Source organism: Armigeres subalbatus, chromosome 1, assembly GCF_024139115.2.
Source record: "Armigeres subalbatus isolate Guangzhou_Male chromosome 1, GZ_Asu_2, whole genome shotgun sequence".
Taxonomy (NCBI): domain Eukaryota; kingdom Metazoa; phylum Arthropoda; class Insecta; order Diptera; family Culicidae; genus Armigeres; species Armigeres subalbatus.
In genome coordinates, this window is record NC_085139.1 from 244,427,559 (window position 1) to 244,449,977 (window position 22,419).

Consider the following 22,419-nt stretch of genomic DNA (forward strand, 5'->3'; position numbering starts at 1 on the left):
ATCCAAATCCAATTCAAATCCAAATCAAAATCAAATTGAATACAAATCCAATCCACATCGAATTCAAATCCAATCCAAGTACAATCCAAATCCAATCCAAATCCCATCCAAAACCAATCCAAATCCAATCCAAAACCAGTCCAAAAACAATCAAAATCCATTAAATATCTTGGCTGTGCATATGCACAGCATATGTTTCGAAATGGACAAATTGATATGAAATTTGCGAAAAAGAATCCACGTGTCTTGGAGGGACTCGAACCCTCAACCTCCTACTCTCTAGATAGGCGTGATAACCCCTACACAACAAGACCACTTAAAGGTCACGTTTGCGGAAAAGCCATCAGAATCCGAGTACCAACCTCCACCGCGGTTAGCTCTCTTTTTTGCAAATTGAATACGATGAATACGATACGAAATACGATCCAAATACAATCCAAATCCAAACCAAATCCTATCCTAAACTAATCCAAATCCAAATCCAATCGAATTCTAATCGAAATTGTATCCAAATCCAATCCCAATCCATTCCAAATCCAGCCTAAATCCAATACAATACAAACCCACATTCACTGTTCCAACAGCTTAGACTTGAATATTTGTATAAAGATATTAATGTATCTAAGGATAAGAAAACTAAAATATAAGAAACCTTTATGAACTATTTAGCTATCCGACCTACTACAGACTGTTCATAAAAACGATGGTCCATTGTCGCCCCGTGGCAATATCAAAGATTCATCACGACTCCTCGAAGAATAACCTTCCAAGATCATGAGATAAATCACAAGAATTCGAAACAAATCCAGCAAGGATTCAGAACGAAACATTAACTCTGAGGATTGTATACCTTATCCAAGAGGTTACCAGCCATGGGCAGGTTAGACTCTTTATAAAATCGAAACGAGTCCAAAAAATGTAGGAAAATAATCTTCAATCGGGGACGTCGGGGATACACCGTACAAATGTATAAGTACTCACTACATGGACAGACATATTTGAATAACGAATTGATTTGATTGCCAGTGGTGAAAAAATTCATTCGTTCAGTTGACGATCAAATGAATAAAGTTGTACAACTTGTAGGTACAACTCGTTCATTATCTGATTTTATGCCGAATTCGGCTACAAACGTAAATAAACAAATCAATATCAGAAACGATTTTGCAAATAAGGTTATTTGTTATTGATTGAAATTTTCAATAATTTGAGTTTCTAATCGGCATCGGCGATGTAATTGAGTTAAATATTCCGTATCACACCGCCGCCTCGATAGAATGACATCGGAAAGTGAACCAAAGTACCTTGCCATCAAGTGTTTTACCTGTTTTCGCGTTTCAAAGCGTCGAATACCGATCTTTGTGGTAACGCGCCAACCGGGCCAGGACCCGAAGGCCGTTGTCATTGAGCTTTTGGAAGAGCACTTCTGGTTCGCGCGTAGCGACTTTCGAGTGGACCACATACTATGTGAAGATTGCTGGAAACAATTGGGTGAGTTCAATCGATTCTATTTGAATGTGAAACGGAACCATGCTACCCGCGGTGAGTTCTCACCATGGATAGACGACGATGGAGTTTGCTTTACCTGCCTGGTTTCAACGGACGATCAAACGTCGATCTTAATGGCTGCGACAGCAAATGAGTTGTCCTTGGAGACTGTCGTATCTGAACTTTTGGTTCAACATTTTGGTTTCAAGCTGAGCGATTTCAGTCCCAAACATGCGATATGTAGAACTTGTTTGAACCACCTGGTCGAGTTTCATTCTTTCTATTTGGATGTGAAGCAGAATCATGCTTCGCTGGAGGAGCCACCGATTTTGGTCGAAGACGATTCTCAGACGAGCGAAGAAGAACGAGAAGAAGAAAAGGATGAAGAAGAACAATCCGAGGAGACGGAAGACCAGGAAAAAGACACCGAACAAGGGTCGACTACCGATGAATCTAGTGACTACGATTCTGACGTAATAGAACAAACGGATCCGTTGGAGGAGTCGGATACTTCGGCGGACGAACCGGAATCGATTGCGCCAGTTTCATCGATGGGGAAAAAAGAGGGAGATGCTATTATCCAGGCTCACATGCAGTTCTCGTGCACGATTTGCAACGACAAATGTGATTCGTTTGTGGCTTTGAAAAGCCACATGGTCGACAAACACGACGCGAAAGGTATGTTTTAAGCTTGGATTGGAAGGGCAATTTGCATTAGATCTATACAGAAAAAGCTATTCAACTTTTTTTTTACAGCTTGTGTACCCTGTTGTGGTAAAAATTACCACCACAAAAGAGATCTGTTGCTCCACGCGATTGATATGAGAGACAGGCAAACGTTTCGCTGTGGCCGTTGTTATCGGAAGTTTGAGACAAAAGAACGAAAAGAAAGACACATGAAAGGACACGAGAACAAGGACAACAGGGCATATAAATGCAAGAAATGCGGAAAAACGTGAGATTAGAAGACGACCTATTACTGGAAGGCTATCTAATGATTCGTTGTTCTTCTTCCAGGTTCGCATTCCGGGGTCCTTACAAAGATCATTTGAATGAGACGCACGGCAAGGCAGATATTTTTGTCTGTAAAATCTGCGACCAAACATTCACCTCCAATAGACGATTGCAACGGCACACGAATACGCACAAGGGGAAAACCAAAGAATGGTACTGCAAACTCTGCGAAAAGACGTTCACCGATTTGAGTAGCTATTCGGCACATATGGGAAGCCATACCGGTCCAACGGTATGCGAAGTGTGTGGCGAAACGTGCGCCAATGCCACTGCCCTCAGCCGTCACCAGTATAATAAACATTCGCAAAGAGAAGTTTGACTTGAAGGAAAATAAACATCTCTCGAATGAAATCAACTGCGTTCGTACCTCTTGAATGGAACGATATTAGCACTATTTATGAAAGCTTAAAGGGTTCAGTACTTTTTTACATGCCTTTACTCACAGTCTTCAATTAGTTCCGATTAGGCGGGATCAATACAAGTTTTTTTTTGTTTCCTTGCATATTGTAGGTAGTGCAAACCTGGAAGGTAGCCTTGCGAAGTTTCTACAATTACCGCTATTATTGCTGAACCACGTGTTGGGCTCCTGACTAGTAAGAAAGTCGGCGGAAGCTTATCCCAAAATCGGAGAACATGAATTCCAAACGGTGGACTACTTCGCTAACACTTAATTTATGTACCGCATCTACCTTAAGGAGTTCCGTTGTCACTTATGTTAGCAATTCGTGAACTCCCAAGGAAATTCCTGAAATTTGGTCCTAGATTAAATTTTGCTGGAAATTCCAGAAGAAATGCCTATGCCTGACGTATTGTAGAGCTCCATAATGCATAATCGTCAGTCTTGGGAGATGTTCCCCCAGTTTCACCGAACGTTCAGGGTCCCCAGGTCCGATTCCACCGCGTGCAGCCAGCATGTTCGTGGCCTTCCACGAAGTCGCCGACCCCTATCTGGTTCTCTGTTATTTTCGCTATTCTTTCTTCCGAAATTCGCACTAATTGACCAGCCCACTTAAGTCTGCCGTATTTTATACGATTCACAATAATTTTTTCTTTGTATACTTGATACCCCTCATGATTTATGCATCTGCGCCACACACCATTTTCTAGTTTCCCTCCGAGTATTGTACACAGCACTTTTCGCTCGAAAACCCCGAAAGCTCTCCGGTCCGCCTCTTTTAACGTAAGCTGGTGATGTAATCCGTAAAAGGCCCCATTCGCAGCAGCAATACGTCTTTTCACTTTACGGGAAACGTCATTGTCACATGTCATCTTGGTAGAGTTAATGGTTAAGCCCTGGTTAAGCCTATCCTCGCCATCTCCCTCTTCAGTGGGACAAAAGCGTCCACTACTGCTCTGTGATCAATTCCAATGAGGTCGCCCAGGAGCATATGTGACCGTGTGATGATAGTGCCGTTCCTCTGCACGCCAGATCTCCTGATAGCGCCCTCGAGTGCAATGTTGAACAATAAATTCGAAAATGCATCACCCTGCTTTAATCCGTCTAAGGTCACAAACGAGGCTGATACTTCGTCTGCAATCCGAATACTTGATTTCGAGCCATCAAGCGTTGCACGTATCAGTCCAATCTGTTTCGCTGGAAAACCATGTTCGGACATTATCTGTGTCGTGTCAGGGGGAGACGGCTGCATCCGAATCAGCCATCTCCAGCTGCTGCTCGATCCGCAGCAGCTCGGAAGCACTACTACTTCCCGCGAAATACATCACAAAACTGAAGGCTAACTCCGCTCATCTGTCACCCTCACATTTGGCACTCATGACCAATGTATATGCCCTCTTATTCAGTTTATATATATATATATATATATATATATATATATATATATATATATATATATATATATATATATATATATATATATATATATATATATATATATATATATATATATATATACGTTATGTCGGTTCCGGTCACCATCCAACGCCAACACATTCACCTGGCCATAGCAACAGCGAACACCCAGAACCAGCCCATAGCAAGCGCGGAGCCGTAAACGATGAGCCACGCAAAATTCCACAAGCCGTGGGAACAAAGGTTGCATCGGAATCACGCCACCCGGAGGATTGCGGAATCAGCAGATTTAATTAATAAAAGTGATCGATAAACGAGTGACAAGTTTAGTTTTTAGTGTGACATTGTAGGATTCAGTTTAATTTAGTGAATAAATTATTTTTTTTTAAAGTCTCGGCGAATTAACGCTTAGCTGGCGCAGTCTACGGAAAAAAAGTGGAAATTAAGTGCATCGAAAAGTGTTCGGAGTAACGAAACCCAACTTAGCAAAGTTCAGTGCGAACAACTGGTACATCGGGAAACCATCGGCGAGGGCATATCGTTGAGTTGCATGTATCCAGAGCGAAGGCGGATCCACTTATAGAACCAACCCCCAGGAAGATCTACACTCACCTAAAACTCCAGGAGGATGCTGATTATCCTACTGTAAGTAATCATTAAAACATTTTTTACAAGTGCTTATTATAAAGTGATCTATTAGTGAGATTATTTGAGCGAAAGGGCATATTGAGCTCGAATACAATCTTCCCTAATTTACCTCGACAAGTGCACAAATTGAACACGCTCATAAGTGAAATAACGGTGCGCGGGGGAAACAAGCTAACAGGTATCATATCATTCGTGTGTGCATTATTCGTTGCTCAGTGAAAGCTTAGGGAATACAACACCATGACAGACACCCAGGGCAATCAAAATTCAATCACCCCAGAACAGCTGATTGCGCAAGTGCAACAGCTAACCAACATCCAAGTAGAGCTCGTTTCAACAATTAATGATTTGAAAAAGAAGGCAAATAATCCTTTCACAAACTTCCACATACCCGACCAAATTAAAATTATTTCCGAATTCAATGGAAATAGAAAAGAAGCCATCGCGTGGATTAAGGACACGCAAGAGGCACTAGATCAATTTGAAGAGTTCGAACTAGAACCTTCATACAAGCACATAATCCGTGCAGTAAAATCTAAAATAGTGGGAGAAGCAAGAGAAGTGCTGATAGCTTCGGGAAACCCCTCGGAATGGGAGGAGATCAAAGAAATTCTTCTAAACGCATTCGGCGATAAAAGGGACATCACGTCCCATTTGCAATCATTATTTTACGTAAAACAAGGAAAAAAATCACTTAGTGAATATTTCCAAAAAGTCAAAGCCATTGATACGGCAATTAAAACCACAGCCGTCCAGATGGACGACTATAAAGGCTCAATCGAAGCGGTGAACAAGCTTATTAGCTTAATCACCTTAACTAGGTACATTGACGGACTCAATGGGGAAAACCTAGCTATGTATGTCAGAAGCTACCGACCAAAATCCTTGGAGGAAGCTCATGACATAACCGTGCAACATTCGAATGCCTCACATAGGCAGAAAATGGAAACTCGGCAAGTCTCATCTAGCTCATCGGGATTTAACACAAACACAAAATACCAGAATAGAAACGAGAACTCAAAAATCAGAATACCTATAATCACAATACTCAGAATCCAAACCAACAGAAACCAAACTCTGGAAAATTCAGGAAATTCAATAATCATGATGAAGATGTTTCGATGAAATCCCACATTTCAAAAATGCAAGTCAATAATCATGAAATAAAACATAGTAAACATCTAGATGAGCATGACGAAGAACCGGATGCAGTCGAAAACGAAGCCAACACATCTAAAATCGAATCGGATGATGATGACTATTTCGTTGGAGATATTGGATAAATTTGGATAAATTTTCAGATAGCCGGTTGCAGAAAAACAAAGGGATGAATAACTTCATTCCATATATTACAATACAAACTACGAAGGGCGAAATGAAATTTCTGATAGATACTGGTGCTAACAAAATTACATATCCCCTGAACATGTAAACTTGGAAAACGCAAAGAACGAAGAATGTCTCAAAGTGGTAAATATTAACGGTACTTTCAAAATCAATAAATCTGTCTCGTTTGACCCATTCTCAACAAAGAAAAAGTTGAAATTTTACGTATTTAAATTCCATCAGTTCTTCGACGGACTGATTGGATATAAATCCCTGCGCGATTTAAACGCACAGTTAGACATTGGAAAAACAAACTAAAATTGGAAGGAAAACTATCGAATTGAAAAAGAGGTTCCCTGAAACACAAAAATTAATCTTAATGAACAAGAAGTCCAGTTCATTAAAATTAAAACAGAAAATGATGGGGATTTTATTATAGGAGAGGAAAGGAACATGGGAAATTTTTCTATCTTGCCAGGTATTTACAATAGTAGAAGGAATTCCGCTTTCGTAGCCGTAAAGAACCCCAACAAGACAAACTTAGAAATCAACATCAATGAAATCAGTTTCAATAATAATGACTTCACAGAAATTGAACAGCCGGAAAACACAAAGAGAAACAAATTTAAAATACAAGATGACTCATTAAACAAACCAGAGAAAGAGGCTTTAGAAAAATCATTTCGGATAACTCAGAGATCTTATACTTTGAAGATGAGAAACTGTCATTCACTCATCAGATTAAACATAAGATCAGAACAGTCGATAACATTCCGATTCATACCAAATCGTACCGCTATCCACAAGTATTTGAAACTGAAGTGCAAAAACAGGTACAAACAGATGTTGAGGGACGGGATTATTAAGGAATCTATATCGCCCTATACATCACCTGTTTGGGTAGTCCCTAAAAAGCTGACGCATCAGGGGTCAAAAGTTTAGATTAGTCATCGACTATCGCAAACTTAATGATAAAACAATTTCCGATAGATATCCAATACCGGAGATATCGGAAATATTAGACAAGCTTGGTAGAGCAACATATTTCTCTACCATTGATCTAGTATCTGGATTCCATCAAATTCAACTAGATAAAAAGACTTCGAAAAACGGCTTTTCTGTGAATTCGGGAAAATACGAATTCACCAGAATGCCCTTCGGCCTAAAAACGCCCCAGCGACGTTTCAAAGGGTCATGGACTCCGTTCTTAGGGAATTTATTGGGGTATGTTGTCTCGTTTACATGGACGACATAATAATTTTCTCAAGTTCGTTCGAAGAGCACGTGAAGGATATTCGAAAGATACTTCAAAAATTAAAGGAAGCATGTTTGAAAATACAGTTGGACAAGTGTTACTTCTTTAGACCAGAAGTCCAATTTTTGGGTCATACCGTTACAAAACAGGGAGTCAAACCGAACAGTGATAAAATCGAGGTGATAAAAAATTGGCCCATTCCGAAAACTGAAAAAGAATTAAAACAATTTCTTGGAACCATTGGTTACTATCGCCGCTTTATTAAAGACTTCGCGAAGATGGTAAAACCCCTCACACAACTACTGCGGAACGATACAGACTTCAAGTTCACTGCAGAAGAAACCCAATGCTTCGAAAAATGTAAATCCCTTCTGATTATGGACCCTATTTTGGCCTACCCCGATTTTGAGAAGGAATTTATTTTGACGACAGATGCAAGCGATTTTGCGATCGGAGCAGTCCTATCACAAGGACAAATTGGCAAAGACCGCCCTATTGCCTATGCATCTAGAACACTTAGCAAAGCCGAAGAAAATTATTGTACCACGGAGAAGGAACTCTTAGACGATCCCCACCGATGCGTATCCAAATGAGTGTCTAGTATAGGAACGAAATGTGTTCATATTTTATTTATGCACTTGTTCTCGCACCGGTTGTTTCTATCAAGGTTGTTGAAGTGCAATCATGCTTCGCACCGGTGGTGAATATCCGGTTGCTATTGAGGCAAACACGGAAATAAATGAAATCAGGAAAAAATATTATTCATTTTCAAATCTTTCAGAACGCGCTCCAACTTTTGTAATATAAATATGTGCGTAATGCATTTTGTGATTATCAGATTAGCTAGACACACATCTGCTAGGTGGCGCTAGCTTATATGCAATAATTTAGTGAGGTGGATATCTCGAGATCTACAAGACTTAGAAAGATTTTGTCTTCTACAAAGTTGTTCGAGTAGCCATAACATTTCTGATGGAGACTAGTTTAGTTTGGAATTCATACGCATAGCGGCGCTAGTGTATGAGAAATAACCTGTTAGGTTAAATATTTCTAAATCCGTAGTGGCCATCTTCTACAAAGTTATCCGAATTATCTGTTAGGTTGGTTATTATGTAAGATTTAACAGGGTAATCAAAACCAGAAGTTTAGTTTGAAACCGCAATACTAATTGGCGCTCGAGTTGAGTCGTATCGAGTCAAGTACGAGACACTGAAGATGGTCTTACTGTAGTATCTGTCAAAGGTACAACCAAGTGGTGGAATTAAATGGAATTGTACGAACTCGTCTTATGGCAAGTTACTTTGTAGAATACGGCAATATTCTGAAAATTCCAGATTTTGAGATATTTAACCTATCAGTTTATTTCTTATAGACTAGCGCCGCTAAGCGATTGTGTTTAAAACTAAACTTGCTTGCATCATGACGGTTTTCACCACCCCTACAACTTTGTGGAATACGGCAATATTCTAAAAATTTCAGTTTTCGAAATATCTAACCTAGCAAGTTATTTCTTATACACTAGCGCCACCAAGCGGTTATATCTTAATCTAAACCTGCGTTGATCATAATGGTTTTAACCACCCGAACAACTTTGTAGAAGGCGGCAATATTCTAAAAAATACATATTTTGAGATACCTGACATTTCAGGTTATTTCCAATACACTAGCGCCGCCAAGCGGTTGTATTATTAACTAAACTTTCGTCATGATGATTTTAATCATCCGAACAATTTTGTAGAAAACGGCAATATTCTTAAGATTTCAACTATCGAAATATCTAACCTTTTAGGTTATTTCCAATTCACTAGCGCCGTCAAGCGGTTGTATTTCAAATTAAACTTGTTTTCGTCATGATGGTTTTGACCACCCGAACAACTTTGTAGAAGACGCCAATATTCTAAAAATTCCAGATTTCGAGATATCTAACCTATCAGGTTATTTCATATGCACTAGCGCCGCCAATCAGTTGAAATCCAAACTAAACTAACCTCCATCACAATGGTTTTGATGAGTACCCGAACAATTTTTCAGCAGACGGCAGATTTTTTATTTATGGGTTACTTTATATTTCCGTGTGATGGTTTGGCAACGGTTGGAGCGGGTCGCCAAATTTGCCAACTCGTTATCCACCGAAGGCTGCGTTTACATTTCCCAAACCCGTTTACCAACGACCGGTGCGAGTTCGCGTCATGATAAAGGTTGCTATTTTGGCTTTATTTACGCACTGGTGGGGATCGTCTTAGCCATCATATGGGCGGTAAAACATTTCCGGCCCTATCTTTACGGGCGACGTTTTAAGTTAATTACCGATCATCAGCCATTAATATATTCCATGACAAGTGCTAACCAAAAATTATACGTTGGAAAATAGACCTCAGTGAATTCGACTTCGAAACAATTTACAAACCTGGACGAGAGAACGTCGTAGCAGACGCCCTTTCAAGAATTAAGCAGACCGACCTCAACGCCAACAACCAGAGTAATACAGAGGACGAACACGACGAAAACAACAGTGACGGAGAGACTGTACACTCAGCAGATACTAGCGACGACCATTACATTTGGACGACAGAGAAACCGACTAACATGTTTAGAACACAACTGATATTCAAAATCCATTCACAAGAACTCGACTTTCACGAACAGATTTTCCCCAAATACCACAGATTCACAATCTCAAGACCAGACTTCAACGAAGAAAACATTGTCGAAATTCTCAAAGAAAAACTTAACCCAAACGGAACTAATTGCATTTACTGTCCCATACCATTAACCCAGATCATCCAAGAAACATACCGAAAACACTTTTCTCACAGCAAAATTTTCAAGATCTATATTTCACAGGTACTCTTACAAGATGTTAGACTCCCGGAGGAGCAGGACGAAATTGTGCGGAAAGTCCACGAGTACGCACATAGAGGAACAAAAGAAAATAAACAACAAATCCTTTTGAACTATTTCTTTCCGGAAATCGACAAAAAGCTCAAAATTTACATTAGCAACTGTCCTATCTGCAAGAAATGCAAGTACGACAGAAAGCCCCCAAAATTAATTCAAAGAACCAACAACACGATTCGACCATTTCAAAAAATACATATCGACATATTTTTCATAAAAGGCAAAAAAATGTTAACAGTAGTGGACGCTTTTTCAAAATTCGCAAATGTGATCGCTCTGGAAACCAGAACAATTATTGATCTGAAAAGGGCAATCACAGAGCATATTCGGGTTTTCGGTAGACCAGACGTTATAGTTTGCGACCAAGAACCTGGTTTTACTTCTATCGATTTCATAGGCTTCTTACAAGACTTAAATATAGAGATACACCACGCAAGTTGCAGTAACTCGAACGGAATAGTGGAGCGTTTTCACTCCACGTTAATAGAACTTTTTCGGACATTAAACCACAGACACAAAGATTTGGAACTACATGACAGAATGAATATCTTGGTAGACATCTATAATAATACAGTCCATTCAGCTACAGGGTACAAACCAAGACAAGTTATCTTTAACCACCAAAACCAGACTAACGCTGACGATATTTTTCAAAACTACAAGAAGACACAATCAGCTATTTTGGTAATGATGGAAAAAGGAAAAGACAAGTAGAGGAAGAAAATACAGGAAAATCCTTAACAGAACAGTTGGTAAACGGTAAAGCCGTATACATCAAGGTTACACAACGTATCAAAAAAGACAAAGAACCTTTTAAGACCTCACGAGTGCAAGAAAATAACGACCTCACTTATAAAGATTCATTTGGAATAAAAATTCACAAAAACGAATTAAGAGATAAATTTTCTCGAACTCCTTTCAGACTTATACCACTGACTACAGCGACGACCTTTCACGATGTATCAACAAGAAATGGACTACTGACAATCAAATTAGACACTGCCAGAATACGAGTAGGCTATGAGAGACTTATCCACAAAGTTGATTTAGAACACATCAGGCAAAACATCGAATATATAGAGAATCTTGCCACTAAACTTAATATCACAGACCACTTAGAACAAACCTTTCAATTCAAGATTAGGAAAGCATATGAGAAAATGAATAGTTTTTACCCTAGAAGACACAAAAGAGGACTTGTAAACGCTCTAGGAAAAGTAGTTAAATTCGTAGCCGGTAACTCGGATCAGGACGATTTAGATTTAATCAACCAAAACTTTGAAATTCAGGATCAAGTCAACAACAAAATTATAGAAAACCAAGCGAAACAAATCAGAATAAATAACTTGCTTCAATCAACAGTTAACAAGGTTTCCAAAACACTAAGTTTCCAAAACACTAAGCTATCAAAATAGATGAAGATAATTCAAGAGTTAGCAGAGATTTAGAACAGATCAACCTTATTTTAAATCTAGATATTTTGATTAAGACATTAGAAGATCTGGAGGAACAGTTAGTTTTTTCGAAATCCAATCACTTGAACAAAAACATTCTTAGTCCAAAAGATAAAGAGTATATTTGGAAGTTCTTAGAAAATCAACAAATCAACATGAAATTCGAAGACGAAATGTATAGGCTTGTTTTATCGATCGCCTCTTTACAAAACAACCATATAATCATAATCATCAAAATTCCTATCATCGAGCAGAAGCAGTACAGACTGATGCAACTGGAACCCATCAACACAAACGGAACACGAATCGATACAAACATCCGCTATGTGGCCTATCATCAACACACATTTTACGAGCAGAAGGAAAAGTGCTTCATCTGCGACAATACTAATCCAGTAAACGACGATTGCGTATTCAACATACTCACTAACCGGAAAGCCAAATGTTCAACATACAATCAACCGGAGCAACCAATCATCAAAGAAATCAGCCTGGGAACCATACTGATCGACACAGACACAACAATATACATAGAAGATTCATGCGGCGATTCACGTCTAGTATCAACACCAACAATCATCGAAACAGGTAACTGCACAGTTACAGTGCAGAACTTCACATTTAAAAGCAACCCCAAACCTACCGACCAACAAGAATTTTTTACACCAATTTTTGGAAAAGAGATATTATTAACCAAGCAAAATACGGACGTAAAAGAACTGCATCTGATGAATCTCAACAGTTTGGAAGAGATCAGAAGGCTTAAATTTCACATAATTAGCTCACAGACAATTGGAGGAGTGCTCATTGTCCTCCTCGTTTCGATAACCCTAATCATTTTCTGCATTCGCAGATACAGAAGTCAACCTTGTACCAAAGATGAGGATACAACCACTTTACACATATCTTGTAGCAATTCAGGTTCGGCGAACGGAAAATTAACAGACAAAACGGTTAATCAACAAAAGGACAACCCATCTAGTTTGGCCAACCTATTCTTTCCGGCCAAATTCACATTCACCGATGACTCTTTGAGGTCAACCGAGGACGCCTGACACTTAGGGGGGAGACGTTATGTCGGTTCCGGTCACCATCCAACGCCAACACATTCACCTGGCCATAGCAACAGCGAACACCCAGAACCAGCCCATAGCAAGCGCGGAGCCGTAAACGATGAGCCACGCAAAATTCCACAAGCCGTGGGAACAAAGGTTGCATCGGAATCACGCCACCCGGAGGATTGCGGAATCAGCAGATTTAATTAATAAAAGTGATCGATAAACGAGTGACAAGTTTAGTTTTTAGTGTGACATTGTAGGATTCAGTTTAATTTAGTGAATAAATTATTTTTTTATAAAGTCTCGGCGAATTAACGCTTAGCTTATATATATTTTACCATACCCTTCTCAATCCCTACAATCTGCTGCAGCTCATTTCTCTTCACTGAATCGTACACTGCTTTGAAATCAATGAACAGATGGTGTTAGAATGAGAATTTTTAGTGAATCTGGCAACAGTGAAATCGTGCGCCACTGAAACTGCTTCAGAAGTGTTTAGTTGTAAGTGAAATAGTGAGAAGATGTGAGGGAGCTTGAATTATACACTAGAATGTAAGTTTGTTTGTATTACCGTTTAGAATTATGAACTAATAAGCAATAAATTATGGCTGTGAAGCTGTTCATCAAGGACACTGCTGTCAAGATGGTTTTATTCAAGCCAGAAACTCGCCCCAACAGATGGTGAGTCTGCAAGTGGTACTCCCGGAATTTATCAAGGATCATCCGCAGGCTAAACATCTGATCCGTCGTTGATCGGCCCTCACGAAAACCTTCCTGGTATTAGCCGACGAGGGACTCCTCAAGCGGTCTCAGTCTGCTAAACAGGATACGATACAGGAATTGATACGCCGAGTTCAGAGAAGTGATCCCTCTGTAATTGGCACATTGGCAGTCTGTGCCCTTTCTTATAGATTGGACATAGGAGGCCATCCAACCAGCCGGCAGTTCTTCATCCTCCCATATTTTCTGCATATTGTGGTGGATTGATTGATGCAGCTGCTCACTTCCGTGTTTGAGAAGCTCAACCGGGATTTCGTCCTTTCCAGCAGCTTTACTGTTTTTCAGCTCGTTTAGAGCCTTCTTTACCTCATCCAGCGTTGCTGGTTCCACAGCTTAACCATCGCCGACTATGTCCATTCTGCTCCTTAATACACTTTCATTTTCACCTTTCAACAAATCTTCGAAGTGCTCCTTCCACCTGGCTGCCACCATAGTCTTGTCTGTCAGCAAATTCACCTCTCCTCAAATCTCAAATTCACAAAAGGCTGTTAACACCGCAATTGGCCTAGTGTGCCGAACAACACTACAGCGTCCGTCGAAGATACTGGTGGCGTACCTATTTGTTTTTGCCGTCTTGTATCGTTCAATGCAGGCGCTTGGAAAAGAGAAAGAAGAGTATGAAAATAGAATGTGTAAAGGTAAACAGCCCGCTATTTGAAGCTTGAACTTTAACTATTTCAGTGAACTGAATATTAATAATAATTAATAGAAGAAGGAAGTATTGCGGAACAAAATTGCTAGTGGTACTGCCCGTGAAGATTGAGACCTGACAGAGAAGCAACATAATTACTCTTGGTTTAGTCGTAAGTAAATGTGATGGCGAATCAAATGCAAATAATTAATTGAAGAAATGTACACAGGAACGGAATAATATAAGCAGGACAGGTTCAAGAAATATTGCTAGAAGAAGGTATCGCTCGCTATTATGTGTAAAAGGAGTGTCGAACCAATCGTTGTAAGTAAAATTAAAATACGAAACCTGATAGCAGTGATGGGAAATGTCAAAAAAATGTCATGGGGTTGCTACTACTAATTTGCTAATAACTTTTTTCAAAAGTTATTTACAATTCGGATTTTTTTATTAACATATAATGCTTAAAGGATCCTACAACTTTGCCAAACAGGACATTGTTCTAAATACACAGTGTGAGGCATGATAACGAATCTAAAAAAATGTCACGAAATGTCATGACATTAATGTCATTTGACACTAAATCGGCTCTCACGCCGCCAATTTCAGTTTTAGAGCAATGACCTATTAGAACAAGTTTTAGTATCCTTTGAGGGCTTTATGTTTATATAAAACATACGATTCTAAATTACTTGTGAAAAAAGTTATTAACAAATAAGTCCCATGACATCGATATGACATTTCCCGTCACTGCCTGATAGATTCAATAATAAAAATATTAATTTAGTTTTAGCTGCTACCAAAAAAAGTACTGCTTAAAAAACTGGTTCTATTCCGAACATACTAAAAAACGATTGAACCTGTGTCGGATTTATCTTTTTCGCATCATGACGGATCCAAATGCGCAAATCATTGACTTCATTAAAATGCCGTGTGCCGCCTGCGATGAATCGTTTATGGAGAACGATGAGATGATTTGCTGCAGCGGATGTCAGCTGTGGTTTCACCTCCGCTGCGTGGGATTTTCAACTAAAGAAGCAGAGAAGTTTAAAAAGTGGTTTTGTGCCGATGAAATCTGTCAGCAAACCAAGAAGAAGAAGAGAAACGTTACCAAAAGAAACGGTGACGAATTGGACCGTTTCAGTGTCAAATCCGACGCTGCGCTAACTCTAGAGCAAAAGCTCAAAACAATGGAGGACACCCAAAAGCGGATGGAGCAGGAGCTAGATGCGGAAATGGTGCTGAAAAAGAAAGAGATGGAAATCAAGAGAATGGTTGAAAGGAAAGCGGATGATGTTGGAGAAGCAAATGCGTGAAGAGAAAGAAGAAAATAAGAAGCTGCTGCATGAGGAGATTCTGCGAGAGCGGCGGTTGCAGCTGAAACGCATGATGACCAGACAGCTGTCGTTCCAAGACGTCATGAAGGATCTCGACGTAAAAATGAATAAACTGAAATGTTCTGCAAAGGTAAGCAAGACAAGGAAGGAGATCGATCCTGGGGAAGGTGTATCAACGGCGAATCGGACTCCACTGCCGATTGGAACGCTAACGGAACAAAACCTGAAACAAATTAAGAAGGCATTGCACAATGCATCTGCAGAAAGCGATTCGGGTGACATCGACGGTGATGTTGATGAAAGCGACGCATCTATAAAAGAATCTGACGTTCCGTCGACCGGAAAAGCAAGAAAGAAGAGGTTTGGTGACAAGGCTAGATGCAGCTCCAACAGTTCGAACCAACACAATTTGTGGCTGGAGCAGCAACAAATCAGACCAACCGCAAGAAGTGGTATATGTAGGAAACTTCCTATTTTCTCTGGCAAGCCGGAAGAATGCTCGTTGTTCTACGGATCGTACCAAGCATCGAATGAAGCCTGTGGTTACACTGTTATCGAGAATCTGGTGCGCCTACAGGAATGCTTAAAAGGTCCGGCTCTTGACATGGTCCGAGGACAACTACTCCTTCCAAAATCGGTACCTAAGGTAATAACGAAGCTGCGACAACTATACGGTCGACCGGAACAACTTCTACAGAGTCACCTAGAAAAGATTCGTAGTCTGGAACCACCGAAAGCAGGCAACCTAGCTAGTTTTATTCCATTTAGCACTATGGTCGAGCAGTTATGTGAACACTTGGAAGCGGCAGATCTCAAGCAGCAGTTGATGAATCCATTGTTAATTCAAGATCTGGTAGATAAACTCCCAGATAATGACAAACGCGGATGGGTGCGTTTCAAGCGCGGAAAAAAGAAGGTGACACTCCGAACGTTCACGAATTTTTTATCAGAAATCGTGACAGAGGCATGCGAAGCGAATATCGGTCTCGAATACAAACCTTCGGATGACGGACGTTCGGCAGCCGGGAATACCAGAACAAGAGGAGCGTTGTTCAAGCACAGCAAGGGAGAGAGTCAATCGAGAAGTCCGTCCGCTGACGATGGAAGGTGGAGAAGCTTGAACCCTTGCAGAGTGTGCAATCGAACGAATCACCGACTGCGTCACTGCCAAGACTTCAAAAATCTAACATATTCGTATCGGATGAAAGTGGTTAAGCACTGGAAGCTCTGTCAGGTGTGCTTGAACATGCATGGGACAACACAATGCAAATTCAAGCTGCGCTGCCATGTTGGAGATTGTCGTCAGGAACATAATTCCCTCTTACATCCAGTGGACGAAACGGTCGGAATCACAGCGCAGTTTCAGACAGACAGTCCGAAGTTCCGAATGATTCCGGTACGCCTGCACCGTGGAGAGAAGTCGATCACCGCACTAGCGTTCTTAGATGAGGGCGCTTCGGTGGCACTTATTGAACAAAAACTCGCAGACCGCTTGGGAGTAGTCGGTGTCCAGGAAAAGCTTACAATTCAGTGGACGGCCAACATAGAACGAGTGGAACGAAATTCTACGCGTGCGAATATATGCGTGTCGGGGATTGAAGCAAAAAGCAATATGCTATTGAGTACAGTTCACACGGTTAACAAGCTTATGCTGCCAGCACAATCGTTGGATGCCAAAGAATTAAGTTGTCAGTACAGCCATCTACAAGGATTGCCTATTTCCTCCTACAACGAACGACCAGAGATGCTGATTGGGTTAAACAACTTACATACTTTCGCTCCACTTGAATCCAAGATTGGATCAGCGACGGATCCGATAGCCGTGCGATGCCGACTTGGATGGACGGTGTATGGACCCAAACAATCGTCGACTGAAGCAGCAGTTACAGGATATGCTAACCATCATGAAGGCTTCAATAGAACTGCGCGATGTGTACAAGCGTTTCGACGATCACCAAAGTTGTTTAAGAAAAATAAATTGTTACGCGGGACCGACGAACGAGTTGGACAGGCAGTTGTATGTGCAGCTCGAGGAGTGCATCAGCATGCGGTATCCAATTTGACGATGATGTAGGTTTGAAGGTAAATCCTCAAGATCAGAGGAACTACAGGATGTTACGGGCTAGGGCATGTTAACACCGCAATTGGCCCAGTGTGCCGACCAACACTACAGCGTCCGTCGAAGATACTGGTGGCGTACCTATTTGTTTTTGCCGTCTTGTATCGTTCAATGCAGGCGCTTGGAAAAGAGAAAGAAGAGTATGAAAATAGAATGTGTAAAGGTAAACAGCCCGCTATTTGAAGCTTGAACTTTAACTATTTCAGTGAACTGAATATTAATAATAATTAATAGAAGAAGGAAGTATTGCGGAACAAAATTGCTAGTGGTACTGCCCGTGAAGATTGAGACCTGACAGAGAAGCAACATAATTACTCTTGGTTTAGTCGTAAGTAAATGTGATGGCGAATCAAATGCAAATAATTAATTGAAGAAATGTACACAGGAACGGAATAATATAAGCAGGACAGGTTCAAGAAATATTGCTAGAAGAAGGTATCGCTCGCTATTATGTGTAAAAGGAGTGTCGAACCAATCGTTGTAAGTAAAATTAAAATACGAAACCTGATAGATTCAATAATAAAAATATTAATTTAGTTTTAGCTGCTACCAAAAAAAGTACTGCTTAAAAAACTGGTTCTATTCCGAACAGCTTCCATCAGATTCGCATCATCGTCCGCAGTGTACTTCGAAGTCCGAAGTCAAGTGTTCCCTTAATGTAATGCAAAATCCATTTTAGGTGTGCCCAATGTACATCTGCCGGACAAGACTGAAACTGACTTTAATAATTAACTGCTGCCGATAGGTCTGGGCGAGTAGATAGTGTCACATACATGAGGCAGCCTATTAACTCCCTGTAGGGTTTGCTTGTGCAATTTTCTTCGATTCCCTTTTCTAAACGAAGTCGACATTCCATTGGTCGACCATATTGAAGCAATCAAGCAAAGCTTCCAAGTCCCTTTCGGGTTGCTTATTCTCATCGTCCGTTGTTGACGGTTTCTTTCCACCTTCCATCTTCCACCTTCATCTCAAGAAAACTAGTAATTTCTCCTCCGTCTGGCATGTCGAAACCCTTGGCAAGACTCTTTTTAACTGCTTCGTTCTCAATGACAAGGATGTCGTCTACATACAATATTAGAAAAATCTTTCTTTTGCCAGAGCCTCGTACATACAAGCATTGATCTTCGATCGACGGAAACCTAATCCGATCACAAAGCCATGAAATATATCGTTCCATGCTTTGGAAGCCTGGTTTAGGCCGTAAAGGGACTTATTCAATTTGCAGATCAGCCCATTCTGATGCCGCATACCCTCCAGTTGCGTCATGAATATTTCCTCGGAGAGTACACCATTCAGGAACGCCGTCACATCTATTTCATGGATTAGCATTCGTTCTTGGTTGGCAACTGCCAGCATGACACTAAGGTGTCCAATTTGGCGACTGGAGAGTATGTCTCCATGAAGTCAAACACTTTTTTCTGCTCAAAGCTCAAAATAATTTTCTTAACCTTTTTTCTGGTTGAATCCCCTTGCTACTAACTTGGCTTTATAGCGGTCCGGCTGTCAATCATCACCATGTCTTCCAATGTTGCTTCATTGTTGTCGTCTTCTTTTTCACCGAGTACACTGTCATCTTTAGCGTAATCCTAATCGCATTGATGCGCATGAACATGTGGAAGTAATTACGCTGCAGTGCCAACATTTCTCCTTTCAGCCGGTTGATGGTGGTTATGGTTTGTGGCTGCAGATAATAGCTGTCGTACGCTAGTCGTAGTTGCGCATAGAGGTGCTGATGCGCGTCGTGGAATTCCTCGAAGGCGGTTCGAGATTTCCACTTGGAAAAGGACTTGATTTTAGGTTTAGCGTATGACAGCCACCATTGCATCCACGACCCATAGTTGCTGCGCTGCCGGGCCCAATATTGCCACTTATATCGAAACTCGGCAACGTTTTCTTCTGTTAGAAGATGCGGTCGAAAAGCCCAGAAACCGCGCCCGGGCTCGTGTCCCAGTGGGTGAAGACCGTGTCTTAGCTTTGTGATCCGTGAAACAGCAGACGTGCGTGTAGGCAGACTGAAATTCGTCGCAAAGACCACAGCTCACGTAAATCCGAACGAGGCAAGATCGCGCGTTTCGACAACCATGACCGGTAAAACCGGATTCACGTGGACATAGCTTCTCCCACACAACATAGCTGCAGTTGCTGTATTTAAGAGACGGATTTAAGAGACGGACTGGTGTTCTGGCTGGACGAACGCACACACGCAGTACGCAATTGAAATCTCCAACTACGATGACGTTCTCGGTGTAGTGGCGGAGTTAATGGGCAAGCGTGCCATTGAAGAACTCAAGACAAAATTTTCAAAACGACTTTTCTGCTTTTGTAAACAAAGATTGAAACGACGATTTGACGAATCTGATAGCTCTCCCACGCAAACCAACACCATCAATAGGTAGGTAAAGGATGCCGCTACCTGTTGATGGTGTTGGTTTGCGTGGGAGAGCTATCAGATTCGTCAAATCGTCGTTTAAATCTTTGTTTACAAAAGCAGATAAGTCGTTTTGAAAATTTTGGCTTGAACTCTTCTCTAGCAGCGCGCTGTGCAGTGCCGGAGGGAGCATAGACGTTGCAGATCGTTGTGTCGTTCACTCGATTAGTTGGCTGTCCAGACTCTTTTCCACGTGAGTGACATAGATATGCTCCTTCACCGCTACAGCTGAGCCTCTTCTTGTATGGTCCACATTCGCGAAAACGACAAAGTCAGGCAAGGAAAGCAGTTCGTTATCGACTTCCTGCAGACACACGCTATCAAGGTTTTGCCTGCTTATGAAGGTTCGGAGTGCGTTCAGTTTTGTGGGGTTCGTGATCGTGCCGATGTTGATGGATGCTAGATTGTATGACGTGGAAGCCATTTATGAAGAAAGTCCACATCCTGCTCGTCGTCATCGTCGCGGGATCGCTGCTTCTTGCCGGGTGGGCATCTTTCGATCGCATCGCGTTTACTGCCTTTTTAAATATGTCAACCAAGACCACTTCAGCGGTCTGTGGTTGTGTGCACAACGACGACGATGAGCGGCGCGCGTTTTGTACTTGCAACGTACTGGGAGATACCGTTCGTGTAATTGGAGCAGCAGATTGGCTAGAAGTTGGGTTTTTTGAGCCAGACAGTTTGGTCTGACTCGACGGCTGTGGCAGCTCGGGGAAAGCCTCCAGCGATGCGGGAACACTGACCTACCAGTTTGGCGCTCGGGGGGTTTGCAACGTTCGGCTTCTTCGGTGGTTGTCGTGGCCCAGTTTGCTTCGCCACGTTCGCATAGCTCTTCTAGACTAGCAGCTTTTTGTTCTAGACACATGACATGCCAGAATGAGCTTGCTCTTTGCAGTGTTTACAAGAGACGATCTGTCCCTTGTAAACAATGTAGGCCTACTGTCCATCGATCGTTATCCAGGAATCGATGTTTCGATGGACTAGCACGATTTTTTCTTCGGGGATGTTTTCTGGCAGGTCGTGCGCTTTAACCTCTGCACATCCATCTTCCATGGTGATGCGAAGCTTGTGCACCGCGGGCTTCACTTCATGCTTCACATCATGTTCTTGCACTATTCGTTGTGCGAGCGCTAGGTTGTCAGCCTTGACGAACGCACATTGTTCACCTCTGTGGCGCTGTAGTCTCAACACTTTTTCTTCAGGGCGAGTACCGTGCGGCAAAAGCCGTGAACCTTTTCGAATGATGGCTTCGCCGGGAAACTGGAATAGTCAATACGAAAAGTATTTTTTCGCCTCATCGCGGATCACTAGAACTTGCTACGCGGCATGGACGGAATCGAACTTTAACCTGCAATCGATCATTTGACTTTCCAAGAGCGCAATCGGAAACACGTCTCCACGTCTCAGGAGCTGAGCTGTAACTGTTGAAATTAACTTTAACGTGCAATCGTCACCCCTCATAATCGAGACAACTCAATGTTGATATGCGAAATGAACACACCATGACTGTTGATGTGTTGTCGAATTAATTGTTTATGTCAAATGTAAATAAATAAGAATTGTATTCGTTCGTGTAAAGTCCAACTGATTGGTTGTTTTTCTTTCTTCCGTTCCGACGTTCCCGATTCGCTTTATCTGTCCGCTGTACGTTTGTTGTCCACTGTTGCGCGCTCTCCAACAGGTTATTGGCCCAGGTATGGACGATAAAGTGAAAATCGCCGCGTTCGACGGGTCCGGGTTCCACAACTGGAGGTTTCGGATGGAAACCGTTCTCGACACGTTCGATCTGCTGGATTGCCTCCACCGGGAGATGAGTGAGATCGACGAGTTTAAATTGATGGCGGACGACTCCGCTAGTGTAAAGTCGGAGAAGAAAAGAAAATGGTGGAACGAAAAGCCGCGGAGAAAAGTGTAAAGCTGTGATAATTCAGGCGATTGCTGACAGCCAGCTTGAACTGGTGAAAGACTGTGCGACTCCGAAGAAAATATGGGACACGCTAAAAGCGGTGTTCGAGCGCCGCGGTGTTGCCGGACAGTTGTTTATCCGAAAGCAGCTCCTCACATTGAAATATGTGTAGGATGCGAGTGATAGTTTGTCGGAACACCTGCTGAAGTTTGATCGTTTGATTCGGGAGTTGAAAGAAAGTGGTGCGGCTGTTGAAGACTCTGA

General features: G+C 41.5%; 2 protein-coding genes across 2 annotated transcripts; both read left to right on the forward strand.

The window, feature by feature from the left end:
* The first annotated feature begins 1,229 nt into the window (after window positions 1–1,229).
* On the forward strand, window positions 1,230–2,853 carry LOC134212303 (zinc finger protein 287-like). The gene is made up of 3 exons (XM_062690033.1): window positions 1,230–2,166; window positions 2,245–2,443; window positions 2,506–2,853. The coding sequence occupies exons 1-3, from the start codon at window positions 1,278–1,280 to the stop codon at window positions 2,819–2,821; spliced, it is 1,404 nt and encodes a 467-aa protein (XP_062546017.1). The 5' UTR covers window positions 1,230–1,277; the 3' UTR covers window positions 2,822–2,853.
* A 12,901-nt stretch (window positions 2,854–15,754) lies between these two features.
* LOC134207173 (uncharacterized) lies at window positions 15,755–17,776 on the forward strand. The gene has a single exon (XM_062682893.1). The coding sequence runs from the start codon at window positions 15,755–15,757 to the stop codon at window positions 17,774–17,776; it is 2,022 nt and encodes a 673-aa protein (XP_062538877.1).
* The last annotated feature ends 4,643 nt before the right edge of the window (window positions 17,777–22,419 follow it).